A 15,637-nucleotide genomic window follows, 5' to 3' on the forward strand; every position below is an offset into this window, starting at 1 on the left:
TAAATAAAAACGTACATCTTGTCATAAAACGCACTGAAACAAACTAATTATAACAAAAATGTTCTTTTTGATTTCATCATTGTCAATATCATACATGCTCTTTCATTTTAAATCATCCACAGAAGCAGGAAGGTCGAAGAGTTGTTTGACAATTATTTACTTTCTTGCACAACACGAGTGACCTTTTTTGTTGTATCTTGAACTTTTGTTTCGTCGTCACGCGCAGCTTAACGAATTGCGTTTCCGCGAATTGCGACCAACCTCTTTGCAGATCTCCAAATGCTTCTCGGCAAAGTGCATGGCCTGGTCGTGGTTGCCGAGCGCCGTGTGAGCGTTCCCCAGACTCCAGCACGCTCGACCTTCGCCAATCCTGCACGCACGCGCGGCACTTGGGTCAAAGCCGGAGACGCGGCCGCGCTCGCCCTCGCCGGCGCACGTACCGGTCGTTGAGATCCTGCGCGATGATGAGATGCTTGAGGTGGTAGTCGATGGCTCTCTCGTAGTCCTGCAGCAGCGTGTGCGTGTTGCCCAGACTGTAGCACGCCTGCGCCTCCACCGCGCGGTCCTTCAGCTGCCTCGCCAGCTGCAGCGTCCGCCTGAAACGCCGCGTTGACATAAGAGCGAGCCCCGCGGATTTCTGCTTTGACTTGGAAGCAACTTTGGCGACGCGTGGGAAATGTCACCTTACTTGTAATGCTCCGCTGCCACGTCGAACTCTCCCAGGAAAATGTAAGCGTTGCCCAGGTTGCAGTAAGCGCGTCTTTCCGCGGAGCGGTCGCCAAATTCCTTCGCTATGAGCAGACGCTAAAGACCGATGGAAAGGTTTCGTTTTTCGGCGGCCATTTTACAAACAAGATGAGCGGCTTTTCGCCGGCCATTTTACAAACAAGATGAGCGGCTTTTCGGCGGCCATTTTACAAACAAGATGAGCGGTTTTTCGGCGGCCATTTTAAAAACAAGATGAGCGGCTTTTCGCCGGCCATTTTGCAAACAAGACGAGCGGCTTTTCGGCGGCGCCGACGCTCACCTGTTCATGAGACGCCACCGCGTTACGAAAGTTCCCCAGCAGGTAGTGAGTGTTACCCAGGTTGCCGTAGGTTCGACCCTGGGCGGCCCGGTCACCGAGTTCCTGCACGAGCTCCAAATTGGCCCTGAAAGAATCCGACGGACGTCTCACACATCGGAAATGCAGCGTGACCGACGGTTACGGGAAAAATGATCATCATGATCATTTTTGATTGTCATTGAAATCACGATTAATAAAAACATTATTAATTGATTGAAACTTAATATTTTTTCAACGACTCAAAACTATGATCATCCCTTCACGTTGAACACTTTATTCTTGAACACTATTATTTTTGTCAAGTATAACAACTTTATAAATATCATTACTAAATTCAAGCCTCTTGCATTTTCATTCTTCATTTTTTCATTTTATCATATTTATTTTTCTTATCTTATGTTATTTATTTTCACAAGTCTGGTGACTTAATGTGCTGTCATGTGAAAATGTGTTGGTATGAGCAAAAAAAAAAAAAAAGCCTTTTGAGGAAAAGGAAATTCAGTGAATCCTTAAACTGAAAAAAAGTTGAAAGAAATAAAAGTACACTCAAACTGCTGTATTTACAAAACAAATACTGGGTGTTCCTGCGCGTTTTGGCCTCTTGGGAGCAGTGTGGTGCCGTGCGTACGTGGTGTACACGCTTACAATGAGAACAGAAGAAAGTTGCGATTGAATTCTATTCCAATAACTCGTTTCACACAAATTGGGAAGAATTTGTGCCTTTGAGTCGTGTTATCGAACCGTTTGGTATGTGTTTCCACCAGGGTTATAGTTTGGGAATTTTCATTTTGGTTTTCATTTAAGTTAGTTTTAATTAGTTTTCAGGGTGGTTCTGTTAGTTTTTATTCGTTTTAGTTATTTAATTTCAGTATTAGTTTTCATTTTGTTTTTTGTTTTTAATGTGTCGAGGTGGCAAATCCAGATCCAGGGAGTAAAAACCCTGCCACAGTTTGGCTTTAGCCATTGATGCGAGCTAGCTAGCAGGTAAAGGAACACCATGGGAGCTAGCTAGCTAGCTAGCACCTGGGGTTAAAGCTAAACTGTGACAGGGGTTTTAGTTTCTGGGCCTGGATTTGGCACCTCTGCTTGTGCGCAATATTTTAAAAAACAAAACAAAAAAAACATGGTTAACTGAGAAAAGTAACTCATTTATTAGCTAGCGTTGCATTTTGTTGTCGACTTGGAGCGACGTCAGCTGAAGGTGCTTTTCTATTGGCTGCTGCGAGATGACGTCACTTCTGTGTGACACTTTCAAACGTCCTTATTCCGGTTAAATAAATAAAATCATATTTAAAATATCCCGAAAGGTTTATGCATTAAATTAATTACCAAAGACTAAAACAAAGGACTTTTTTGCTATAATTATAGTTTTGTGAACAGAAAATGTTTCTTTTAAAGCATTTTTATTTTTATTTAATTTCGTTAACGAAATAGTTTTGCGAGTTTTAGTTTTTTCGTTTTTGACTAAAATAACTTTGGTTTCCACAGCAAGTTGATGCTAACTTCCTGTTAGCATTTGAATGGGATCCTCCATTCACCAGCATTAGCATTAGCGCGAGGCTTGCGATGTGTTAAAAACAAAAGCATGATTTGTATTTAAATAAACACTATATGGAATTCTACTTCTTATATGTTTAGTTTTTCAGCTTAAAGGACGCTTCGGGACGCCACTGACTCGCTCCGAGCGAGCGACAAGCTAACACGGTGCATTCAGGGTACTTTCACAAAGTAGGGAACTTGTAAACGCGCCGTTAACATTAAACGAAGCCAAAATCGAAATCACGACAACATTTCGCTTCATCGTCCCGCCCTCGCGTGACCTACTGGTAAAATTCCGACGCCTTCCTCAGGGCCGTCATGACGTCTTCTGGGAAATCTCCGGGCTCTGCTCCGCTCCAGCAAATACTTTTTCCTTTGGCGTGGTACACGTTGCCGAAGTTGTACAGGGCTCGCGCCTGACCCACCTGAAATGGGGGAGGGGTTTAGTGGAAGCAGTTTTTAATAGAGCGTTGGGACATTGCTTTCCAACTCTGATTGGTTAGCTGCGGGTGCAAAGATGTAAACAGGAAGAGGTTTTGCAGTAGGGCAGAAGTAGGGAACAGGGCACGTAATGTAGGGTGACCAAACGTCCTCTTTTGGGAGGACATAGCATTTTCTTGCGTCCAGGGGTTTTTACAAATTCCTGAAAATGTCCAGTTGGCATTGCGTGACTAAAGAGGTGATGCCACAATTTTGGGGGAAAGTGGGGTCACCCTAACGTAATTCTAAAGGAGCAAGTACAACACGAGTACAGACCCTCATTAGGTGGACTGCAAAATCCACTCGTGGTGGCAAAGCACTACTTTTCCATTAGATGGGGCTCAAATGAAGCTCTTTAGTGGTCACATAACACACAAGTTCAAAAAAACTTATTTTTTTCCCCACAAATTTGCGATACGAACTGAATGGCGGCAGTGAACTCAGCTCAGCTCCGTTCAAAACAAGCAGCAATTAAGCAACTCGTGAAGAAATCTTCAAAACAGAGGCGCGACTGTCAAATGAAAGCAACGCTGAGGAACGTTCAGTTTACGTTGATTGTGGCGCCGCCATATGGACAAAAGCGGTAATGTTACGCCTGAAGGAAGACCACATTTCTCATGAGGACAAGCACCTTGTGTGGTTTTTGAGCTTATCTGGGTCGCTTCCCTTTTTTTTTTTTGATCTCAGAATTTTTCTCCAATTGTTTCGCAGCTTCTGCCAGGGAAGCCGTCATCGTGCGTCGACATTCAAATTGACTTCCGCATTTGTAACGAACGGAGAAAGCGGGAAAGTGACGTCTGCCATAAAGCAGCCAGCACATTTGTAGTTTTTGGTGTGGCAGTGTTCCTACCATCCTCCTCAAAGTTGCCTAGTGACAGTAAAAATGATTATTATTTTTTTTAAACTCAGGCCATGGCAAAGGAACCATTCAACTAGTTTTAAGTCAATGTTTCATCAGCAGAATGATGAAAATATTTGATTACGGTTGAAAAGTTCCTTAGTGCTACTTTAAATCTGCTTTGTTGATTTGGTTTTGGTTGGATTGGAGTTATTTGTCCACCTGTGCTTGTCATCAGAACCTCAACCAGGTGTCCTGTCCAGGCGTCTCTCGCTGTCTTGTCATTTGGCGTGCATTCATGCCGCATTCGAGGACAGTGGGAAGTCGGACATCTCCCAATTCCGACCTCAAAGCGTTGGAAGTGAATGTAAACAACAAAGATGGCTGACATTCGTTGTTCTGGTTGACACAGTCAGTCGAAATCACGTCGGGTTACGTAAAGTGACTTATTTTGAACAACTAAATTATTGTTATAAGTAAATAGTAGAGCTGTCGAATAATTATTTTTTTAAATCAGATTAATCACATTTTAGAATTTGGATTCATCACTTCATTAAAAAGGCTTTTAATCCCCATTTTTTTGCCCGCCAAATTTGATGTGCATTTTTTTATTTATTTAAAATGACCTCAATATTTTTTAACGTAACCATCCGCTTGCGGTCAAAATTAATTGTGTGATTAATCTGCGAGTTAACGCTTTAACTTTGACGGCGCTAATAAATAAGATAAATCGGGTTCGAATGATGCTCCGTTTTGCCGTTCACAATCGTTGCCGACGCGCCGTTCGTTATTGTCGAGTGACGTTAAATTGGAACCTGTCCGGTGGCCCGGTGGGGGGTGTCTGGTCGGTGCTGGATTTCACCTTCCTTGGTTTCCTTTGGTCCTTCCTCGGGTCTCCTGACGGCGGTGTTCGGTTTAGGTGAACGGTATGAGATTTTTTCTAATAGGTTTTTGGTGAGCTAACAAATACACGCACGCACGCACATACACATACAAAAAAAAATAATTATATATATTATTATTATTATTAAAAAAATAAATAATAATAATAAAAAAATAAAAATAAAAAAGAGCAATGATGATGACATTACCGAATGAACAATACTGAGCTCTTTAAAAAAATAATAATAATAATAAAAATAAAACATTGAAACCTGTCAGTGAAGTCGGGGTTCTTTTTTTTGCGACTCCGCAACTTGGATTTCCGAGTTCAAAGGGGCGTTGCGACTCAGATTTCCCACCTTCCTGGAATGCAGCATTCTGTTTCCTGCTTTCTTTCAGACCTTGTCAGGTTTCGTTCATCGTGTTTTTGTTACTTTGAACCTCCTTTTTGTTGATTTTGCTTCTTTTGAATACCCAAGCACCTTCCTCTTTGTTTTTGTTCCATTAACTTGCCCTCAAACCTGACACTAAATATAACAAAGGGAATTAACAGCTGTGCGTTGAACACATTCACTGCCATCGACGGCTATAGACGTCAAAGATTCCTTTTTTGCCGGAAAGGATGAATGACTTTTCAATTCATTTCAAAAAGGAAAAAAACGATGACAGATTCACGTGTTGATAGTTATGCGAGTGTTCCTGGATTATTTGGAAAGGTTACCTTGTCGCTGGCGTCAGTCGCTATATCCAAGTGCCTCTGACAGCACACGGTGGCCTCATCGAACCTTCCCAGCACCTTCAGCGTGTTGCCAAGATTGCCGCTGGCTTTGGCTTCTCCCAGCAGATCCCCGACGGTCCTGCACGTTGAGGACAAAACACGTTTGAAAGCGAGACGCGGCGCGACGCGATCACTGCGCGCGCCCACAGCGCCGCCGCCGCCGACCTGGTCAAGGTGAGGTCGTGCCGGTGGAACTCCAGCGCCTTGGCGTAGTCGTGCAGGTGGAAGTAGGCGTTGCCCAGCTGGCTGTAGACGGCGCTGAGCACCTGCAGGTCCTCCGTGCCCACCTGCATGGCGGCTTCGAAGAAGGACACGCCGGCCCGGTAGTCGCCCGCCTTGCAGAGGCGCTCGCCCTCCAGCGCCAACTCAAGGCAGGACACTTCCATCCTGCAGGGCAGAGAAAGTCGGGAAAAAGGCCGTAAAGTGCTGCGAGGGGTCGCTCGGGCGGGATCGCGAGAAGCGAGCGGTCGGCAAAAAAAAAGGTGGCGGCGCAGTGCAAGCTTTCGGCGCAGGATGTTGTTGTTTTCGCTGCTTCCTTCCGTTTACGCGGAACAATGGATGTGCATGCGTGCGACGCGCACGAGCAGAGGGGACGAGTACGCCCTTGTTTGTCATGCGACGTCACATCCTTTAGAATCTGGGGACGTTTCAGGGCGGAAAAAGATCCGAAAAGCTTTCAACATTCGACAATATGGGCTTCAACCAAAAACTATGCTTGCTTTATTGGCCACATTTGTAGCAGATATGCTTTTTTTTTTTTTTTTATAGGAGTGTCAGATGATTACAATTTTTAATCGGATGATTTCAATAGTTAACTCATGATTAATCGCACATTTTATATCTGTAATAAATGTACAAAAAAAATAAACAGTAAAAAAAAAAAAATATTTGACGTTTTCATACTCATTATAAAAGTGGAATTAAAAAAAATAAACTAATAGAAACATAGCTACGACTTTTAGTCATTGATACAGTAGTTTGATTAAAAGATGTACGACACTGTAAAAAAAATTGGGGTGTGATATTGATTTATGTTGAGGTCATTATCTGCCACTAGATGGCATAATTGCATTTGTAAGACATTGGTGACAGCTTTCATATTAAGAGCGATCTGTTCTTTAACATGAAGTAACTTGTGAAATTCTGCACATTTTTTTAATTCTAAAACCCGCCTCCAGAAATAAATGCATTATTATTATTAAACTTATTACTGCTAAGTTTTGGTGTTGACATTGTGACTGGAATTCCCAGAGTACAGGCTTTCGCGCATTTAAAAAATGCGTGGCGTAAAAGGAATTGTAGATTAACTCAAAATGTATGCATTCATTTTGACACCCCTAATTAAAAATAATAACAATAATTGACTGCAAATGAACCCCCAAGCGAAATCCACTTCTGTGTAGGATAATCTCCACAAAAGTACAGACGGTTGCCGGTGATGGCAGAGGAGGGAAAAAAAACAGCTGCTAAAAGTTAATAGCGGTTTTAGGATGATGACGATTTTACAGTGGAACGGATTCATTGACTTTCAATCATTTCTTATGGGAAAATGAGCTTTGAAAGTAGAACAAATTGCAAGTCGCAGAAGATGCCACGAATCGAATCATGCCTCTCCAGAAGTCACTTCAAGGTCACGTGAGGTCAACGTCAAACAATAGGCGGTCTTTTTTATCAGATGAAAGTCTCACTTTTCTTTCTGCAGGAAAAGTTTCTCGATTGTTCCAAAGGCCTCAAAAGACGTCCGAGCTTTTGAAGGTCGGTTATCTCGCGACCCCTCACACAAAGTCAAGTGACCCCAACGCACCCGTGACGGACTCCTCAAAGACCTTTAAGCAGGATGCTAATAGAGCGGCGCCTCGAGATACGGGTTTGATTTGTTCCAGACCACGCTCGTAACTCAAATTGTCGTTTACCACTGAAATGAATGTGAATATCATTCATCTGCGTCATACGGTGGCCCGGAAGCGAAAAAGACAACAACATATTGCAACATAACAGGAAATGGGGAAAAAAAAGAAAAGCGACACAGAGACTCACTGCTGATTGAATGAGAAGGGTACGAAGTTGTTTTTATGTTTTATCATTTACTATTTAGTTGAATTTTTTATAATCTTTTCTTTTTTTTTAATCGTGAGTTAACTAGTAAAGTCATGCGATTAATTACAATTAAAAAAATTTAATCACTCGACGCCCCTAATTTTTAATAATCTTTTCTTTAAAAAAAAAAAGAAAAGATTTCAAAAAGAAAAAAAAGATTAAAAAATGAAGGGCGTTAGGCGATTAAAATTTGTCATCGTAATTAATCGCATGACTTCACTAGTTAACTCGCGATTTTATATCTGTTCTGAATATAAAATATGTGTTTCTAGTTTTCATACTCTTGTTAACAAAAGAGGAAAAAATGTTAAACTAATAGAAATAGTTCAAATGAATTTTTGACGTCTATAGTCGTCAATGGCAGTGAATGAGTTGATAGAATGTAAATAATAACGAACGTCCTTGGTCAGCTTGAAGCCACTTTTTTCAAGACTCGAGTATACGGCGGCTCTACATAGCGGACAGCGCAGTGGCGCAGCGGAAGCGTGCTGGGCCCCGAGGTCGATGGATCGAAACCATCCTCTGCTGTTCGCGTTTCTTTTCTTTTCTTGTGACATCACATTGTTCGATATCTTTTCATTTGTAATCCTACTCACGTCGATGTTTTCACTGTGCAACGCGACTGCAACTTGGAAGCGTTTGACGGTAAACTTCAAGTGGGAGTGGCCAAATTAACAGCTTGCATTCGTGTCCTGGCTGGGACCCTAACCCAGAGGTCAAGGGGTCACAATCATCCTCTGCGACCGGGATACTCTGAAATGATGTCATCATCTATTGATTGGCACTCCTGCTTGTGAAGTGAGTTGAGTTGGAGTTAACTTTACTACCAGCCAGGGTTATTAGAGTTTTGCAATTTTCATTTGAGTTAGTTTTGATTTCTTTTTGACTTTTGTTTTTTTTATTTTTTTTTAGTTTTAATTCGTTTTCAAGGTGGTCCTATTAGTTTTTTATTAGTTTTAGTTATTTAATAAATGCTTACTTTTCATTTAGTTTTAGTTTCAGTATTAGTTTTTAAAAAAGTGTCTTACTTGCAATATTTAAAAAACACTAAGGTTAAAAAAAAATAAGTCTACTCAAAATCACATTTGAAATCATCCTCATCATGCATTAAATTAAATATCAAAGAATAAAACGAAGGACATTTTCAGTACAATTATAGTTAGTTTTAGTTAGCAAACGTAAAATGTAGTTTCAGTTGGTTTTTGTTTTTTAAAAAGCATTTTAATTTTTATTTTATTAACAAAACAGTTTTTTTTATTTTAGTTTTTGTCAACTAAAATAACCTTGTGTACACTAAGTTTTAGTTAGTAAACGTAAAATGTAGTTTCAGTTAGTTTTCGTTTTTTAATTTGGTTTTTGTATTTTATTTTGTTAACAGAAATGTGTTTTGAAATTGTAGGGGTTCTTTTGTGTTCGTTTTCATTAACTATTAACTATTGCGGCACAGTGGCACAGCGGAAGCGTGCTCGGCCCACAACCCAGAGGTCGATAGATCGAAACCATGACATCACTGTAAAAAAAATTCAATGCTGAATTTTATCGTTGTTTTTACTCTGCGCGTGACAAAAAAAAAATAATCTTGAATCTTGAAACTTGATAATAAATAAATGTTTTGCTCACAAGTCAAAGCAACAACAACAAAAACATCAACCGAAGGGCAGCTCGTATCTTGAACCACTCGCAAGTCAGGTCACTCGTATCTCAAGGTGCCACCGTAAAACAAAACACTGAAGCTCTGACTTGCCAATGAAATATGAATCCTCTTTACGTGTCCGACCAATGACGAGCGACTTCAGCCGATATGACGCATCTCAGCCTACCTGCAGCTTTTTCTCGCCGTACAACGACAACAACAGCACATGTTGCATCTCAAAGGCATCGACTGAGGTTTCCACCGCACCCGGGCGAGGAGAGGTCGCCCCTCAAAAGAACAACTTTTTTCCCTCTTTTGGCACTCGCTGAGAAGAAGAAGAAAGAAGAAGAAAAATCCAGCGGCCTCAACGCGCCTGACGTCAGAGATATTAACCGCGAGAACCTCGAAGGCGTGTGACGGCGTCGGCCGCGTTAAGCCCGGATGCGAGCGGGGCCGCGGGAAGATCCGAGTCAGCGTTCTCTCGGCTCATCTTCGTCGTCTTTCCCTTAAGCTCTCTCTCCTCTGACCCGCTCGCGGCAGATTACAGGGCGGGCGAGCGCGCAAGTCGCTTTACGCCGGGAAGACGGCGCTCACGGTCCGACGGTGTCGATCAATTGAGGAAGGATCGTCCCGATAGGGTTGACAAAGCAAGCGAGGGATGAATATTTTAGGGCTGGTTAAATATTGACGCTGGCCTTCACGAGAAGCTTTGACAAAACACATTGGCCAGGTAACGAGAGACGCCTCCGGGGTCGTCTTCCGGCAAAATAAGCTCACAGGAAGTGAAAATGCATCCCGACATTTTGCATTTTGCTCTTCAACTCCAATTGCAAAAATCAATACAGAGTGTCGTCGCTCCTTTTAGTGCTCTTGTGCATAAATGCCATCACAAAACCAAAGAAAACATTTTAACAGTGACTTTACATTATTATTATTATTTTGGCATTTTTTTGTGTGACATAAAAATATTTAAAAAATAAATGTTACATTTTTCCATTTTAAAAATGCAAAGTATTAACAACAACAACACTGAACACTTGTTCCATCATCTCCAAAAATCCCACCGTCTGATTCCATAAACATATCATTAATCATTATTGAATATATCAAAGGACTGATTACACTTCCTTGTGGTGTCCCATTGGGTGAGTTTCCATCCACCTATTTTTGTATTCGAATTTTCAAGAATTGCGAAAAAGAAACTGAATGGAAACGCCAGAACTTTGAAAAAAAAGGGCCAAAATTCGCAAAAAAAAGTTTTTACGCTTTAGAGGGTGTGGTTTTTGAAGCGTATCGAAAAAAGGGAAACGCGCATTTTGCCGATTGGAAACAGGTTTGGCGAATAAGCGACTACAAGACCGGATATACGTCGCACGCACGTTTGTAGTCACAATAAATGGCGGATGATAAAGTAAGATATGTTTGGGGAAACGAAAAAACACGATTCTTTTTAAGATTAATTCAAGAAAAATAAAACATTAATGCAATTTTTGATGGCTTTATTAACATCAGCTCTCAATGTAACGACACACTTGACTTCCATGCGGGAGGAAACTTCCGTTCAGTCCGTCAAAACTAACATTCCCACCCGGAACTTCCCATCATCCCAAAGTTCCGCCACTTCGTCGTCATCTCGCGGCGCATATTCGCAAAAAAGAAGAGCGGATGCAAACGCGCGTTTTGCGCATTTTCACAAAATTCGCATGAACATTTGCAAAACATTTGGATGGAAACCCGACTGCTGCGTCTACCAAATGTTCTTGAATGTCGTATCGTCACTCGATAATTCTTTCCATCAAAACATCATTTATCTACTTATACATATTATATTTATTTCCACATGTTCAAAGTTGTATTAATAATTCTTCTTCCCACCTCATATTGTCTTCTTTATGTCAAAAAAATGCCCCCGCCATATTCTTTATGAACCTTCTTTCCTAATTTCATGCTCTAATATGGTCATTCCATAGAATTTATGAAAGGGCAATTGGTCTATAGCAGAGGTCTGCAACCTGCGGCTGTGGGGCCACATGTGGCTCTTTAGTCCATCTCTTGTGCCTCCCTGTGGCTCTCTAAAAGAAATTAGTAGAAATTATTATTATTATTTTATTTTTATTTTTATCTTTATTTTTAGAGAAAATATTCTTTACCTGAATTGATTATTTAGATTTTTTAACTCATTTGCTCCCAAAAACGTAGAAATATGTCAAATGTTAACATTTTCAAGTGTCCCAAAGACGATTTTTACGTTTTTATGTTGTTGTTTTTTTATGCTAGAGCATACAAAAGGCTTTGATGCCGCCTCTTAACTGCAAAGAACGGTTGAAGAAATGGTACACAAACGGCCAGCATGTAGCAGCAGAGCAAATGAGATCAACCAGAGCCATGTTGAAAAAAAAAACCTCAATTACTCAGAATTCTAAATGGATTTGTGAATAATGATGAAACTTAGCTATATTTTAATGCTAATTTCTACAAAACAAAAACAGACCGAAATATACTTATTTTTTCCTGATGAAAGAATAGAATTGAATCTTTCTTTTAGTAGGTTTCACGTTTTTATAGCAATAAAACACAATATTCTGCGGGCCTTGCAAAATCTGTCCAAATCCAGTAAAACAGCCGGAGTGAAGGCGATTGCTTTAGTGAAAATGGCTGGGAGTGAATGAGTTAATAAGAAAAGAAGAATTAAATACTCCAAAAAAATGTCAGATTCCAAATTTGCCAGAAAAAAAGAGAGACCAAAGGGAGATGAAAAAGTTTTTAAATGACATTGAAAAAATGTCCAAAAAGTGACCATAAAGGAAAAGCCGAAAAGAACCATAAAATGTCCATGAAATTGCCAAAAATGTCAGAAAATTGAATCAAATAGGCAAAAAAAATTTTTTTACAAAGTAACCATAAAATGTACAAAAACAAAAAAAAGAAAACCTGAAAAACCTACTTGGGTCAATAAAGTGGACCGATCCATTTTTGATCCATAATGGGGTTACTTTTGAGCCAACAGTTTTTAGAGTGTATGTGGACCCCCCCCCCCCTGCCCCCCCCCCCCCCCCCTCACTATGACATCACCTCCTCATCAATATCCTGTTCAGGGACGGAAGGAAAGCTGGAGTTGATCCCAACCGAAAGGCAGACCTGGACTGACAGACACCCTGGACCGGTCGCCAGTCGATCACATATTTGACAGACAGACGACCGTTCGCTTGAATTTCGCCTTAGCCAGTCTTACATATCAACAATCGAATTATTCAGTATATAAGAATTGGTAAGCAACAATCAAGCGGGTCTTTTTCCTCGCAAGGGTAGAAACTCGTACCTGTAGCGGACATGGAAGGACTGGTCCTCAGCCCGCTCGCTAATCACGGAGCCCTCCGTATCCATTGAAGGGCATAATACGAGGGGAAATCCTAATTTCGTTCCCGACCAAATGGTTTTCGTTGAAAAATGAAGGTCAAAATTGAACTTAAGAGCAAAACAATCGGAAAAAAAAAAGAGTCCACTGTGCTGCTTTGTGCGTTTGCTGTCACTGCCGCTCGGTCTTCCCCTCGGTGGCCCTCTGTGGAGAGAATACAAGACGCTGTGTGTGAAGCCTCTTTCTGACCACACGTCGCCATGGCGACACCCAGCAAACAGCGAGCGAGCGAGAGAGAGAGGCGGGCGAGCGAGGCGGGCGAGCGAGGCGGGACATGAGAGAGTGAGAGCGCAGAGCGGGATTGGAAAAGGATGGCGGTCAGCACACGTTAGCTGTCAATCAAAGTTGAGGGGATGAGCTCTGGGGTCGCTGCAAGGTCAAGCAGCGACGAGGAGAGAAAAGGCGTGGCGAGAGTTGACCCAAAAGAAGCACTGAGACGGTCCAGAACTTCCGCAAAGGTAGGCCAAAAAAAAAGCATGTGTGAACGACTAACGATAAGCAGCAGACCAGAGCCAACATTTCTCCATGAGGTCATCACAAGAACGCGCCAATGTCGCTCCCACAACGGGCACCCGGCGGCCCCGGCGGCCCCCCGACGTCCACAAGGCAGCAGATAAAGTTCTTTCCTTTCATTTAAACCAACACACACCCGAAGATACTTGCGCTGAATCTTTCCATTCAAAAATATGCAACAATGAACCCAAACCGACAACATTTGTGCACCAGCAGAATATTACCATAAAACATTCATGAAGTTGCCAAAAAAATGTCAGAAAATTGAATAAATATATGAATGAATCCCGAAAATTACCATCAAATGGACACAAAAATGTCAGAAAATTTAGAGCAAAAAAAGTTGCAAAAAATGTAAGAAAAACTTTTTTTAAAAATTACCCCCCCCCCACCCCCACCCAATTTTTTTTTTTTTTTTTTTTTCGGAAGAAAATGAACGTCAAAGTATTGGATGCTGCATATTTTTGTGTTGTGGTGCAAACGAACACGACTATTTCATTCATCACAGCATTCAAATGTGTTGTGGCTGCGGACAAACTTTTTGTGTTATTTATCTGACATGAAAGGACGCTGACCCCCCCCGCCATCGTGGAACCTCCAAAGTAGAACTTTGTGGACACGTAACAATGGAGGTCTCACTGCACATGCAAAAGCATATAAAAAGCAGAAACGTGTGCGAACTCGAAGGGAGGATTTCTATAGGCCAGCTCCATACAATATATTATGATGTTAATCCCTATTGGGCAAAAAAAATATGAATCCTTATCCAAACAGTCTGAGGAGTGCCAGTGCGCACCTTTTCCCACATTGTCTGCCAAATGGGCGTGCTTCGAACTGAAATTGATGAATGACTGTGTGTGTGTGTGCGTGTGCGTGTGTGCGTGAACAGGTATAACACACTCACTCAACCTTCCGCCAGGTACATCTGCACTTTCGGCCCTAACCTCTTGGTTTCCTGATTGAGCTTTCATGAAATGGGCAAAAATATCAGAAGCACTCGTCAGTCTGATGCTGCGTAACGAACAAACGGTTCCATGAATACCTTTTTTTAACAGTTATTTAATTATCTGCAATTGTATGGGATCTCATTGGTTGGTGCGGGTGTCCCTAATGAAGCGTCTGCTGACCCAAGATCCCAAAGCAGAGGCTGATCAGTATTTATGAAAGCAATGACTGCCCCCCCCCCCCCCCTGACCCCCCCGGACACCACAAAGCGAGAAAATCCTGCAGCGATATATCAGTAAGAAGAATTCAAATAAAAAAAATACAAATCATGGCATACTGACCGGTAGCTCCTTCTCACGGGGGCAGGAAATCTAAAAAGCCTGCAGGGAACATAAAAATGATATCATTATTTCAGATATCACTTTTGTCCATATGTGTCATCGTAAATAACACCTTGTGCTTGGGGATTACATTATCCCCGAATCGTACACTTTTACAGTAAATAGAGGAATCAATAATGGCATCGATTTCAAGAATTAAATACTTGGTTATAGAAAAACAATTTATTGTGTACATTTCAACCAATGCTTCTAAACCCCCAAAAAAGTCAGCATGTTTCTCAAAAGTCAACATGATTTAATACTTCATACAACAGTCGGTTGGTTGCTAAGAGTATATATTAGACACATTTGAAGCCAAGCATTAATAGAAGTTTTATTCATCAAATACTACGAAGAGCGAATTACTGCCTAGTTACAGTGTCAACAGTTAGCCGGTTAGCTTATTAGCCAAAAACTTACGTGAGTCGATCCAGTTCGAAGAGCTGGCGTCTACTTCTTTCCTTGTTTCACTTTGTTACGACAATAAGCCCTACTCGTGTGCAAACAATAAACACATTGCGCATAGACGACACTATTTGATAGCCATAGTTTCAATAATTGTGTCAAACTTCGACGAATAGTTTGAAGAAGGTTGTCTCTTTTTTTTTGCCCCTATCGTAGTGAAGTGTTTTTGCACAAGTAGCCAATCGGAGGACGGCATTCAAAGAAAGCCACGCCCAGGCCTCCAGTCATTGGTCCGAAAGATTTGAATAGAGCGATAGCATGACGTATTGTAAAACTTCCGTCATTGGATTAAATAGAATTGAATCACGATGGAGTGACGAGATTTTTTTTTAATGCTTTAAATTTAAAAAAGTGAATTGAACGAGACCGTCTGCCGTGTTTATTGAAGTAATTCACTATCTGGCTCAAGGAAAATAAATACAGTAATGAATGTGTATGATATTCTTCATAATGCAGTGAACTTTTTTTTTTTGATTTTTTTCATAATAAACCATTTTAATTAATAAATAATAATTCATTTTTAATTTGTCTCACTCTGTACTATATGTCTGTTATTTTGCTGCTGCCTGTCTTGGCCAGGTCTCTCTTGAAAATTTTTAATCTCAA

General features: G+C 41.2%; 1 protein-coding gene and 1 long non-coding RNA gene across 4 annotated transcripts in view; both read right to left on the reverse strand.

The window, feature by feature from the left end:
- gpsm2 (G protein signaling modulator 2) overlaps nucleotides 1-15,183 on the reverse strand; it is an 18,962-nt gene extending 3,779 nt beyond the window's left edge. Inside the window, exons 1-10 of one of the 3 annotated variants that reach the window (XM_086071707.1) lie at nucleotides 14,987-15,183; nucleotides 14,528-14,566; nucleotides 12,633-12,872; nucleotides 5,749-5,970; nucleotides 5,527-5,662; nucleotides 2,891-3,030; nucleotides 1,028-1,151; nucleotides 689-804; nucleotides 441-596; nucleotides 262-370 (exon numbers count right to left, since the gene is read on the reverse strand). In XM_086071707.1, coding sequence (XP_085927833.1) covers nucleotides 262-370; nucleotides 441-596; nucleotides 689-804; nucleotides 1,028-1,151; nucleotides 2,891-3,030; nucleotides 5,527-5,662; nucleotides 5,749-5,970; nucleotides 12,633-12,697 — 1,068 coding nt within the window. In that variant the 5' untranslated portion in view covers nucleotides 12,698-12,872; nucleotides 14,528-14,566; nucleotides 14,987-15,183. Of the gene's footprint in view, nucleotides 1-261; nucleotides 371-440; nucleotides 597-688; nucleotides 805-1,027; nucleotides 1,152-2,890; nucleotides 3,031-5,526; nucleotides 5,663-5,748; nucleotides 5,971-9,500; nucleotides 9,759-12,632; nucleotides 12,873-14,527; nucleotides 14,567-14,986 lie in introns of those variants that run through there. The other 2 variants (XM_086071715.1, XM_086071724.1) reach the window with 2 other exon arrangements.
- LOC147180257 (uncharacterized) overlaps nucleotides 1-15,637 on the reverse strand; it is a 124,188-nt gene that overhangs the window by 95,364 nt on the left and 13,187 nt on the right. The gene's annotated exons all lie outside the window — the stretch shown is intronic.

Source organism: Leptonotus elevatus, chromosome 1 (assembly GCF_054856555.1).
Source record: "Leptonotus elevatus isolate MCC_2025b chromosome 1, RoL_Lele_1.0, whole genome shotgun sequence".
NCBI lineage: Eukaryota > Metazoa > Chordata > Actinopteri > Syngnathiformes > Syngnathidae > Leptonotus > Leptonotus elevatus.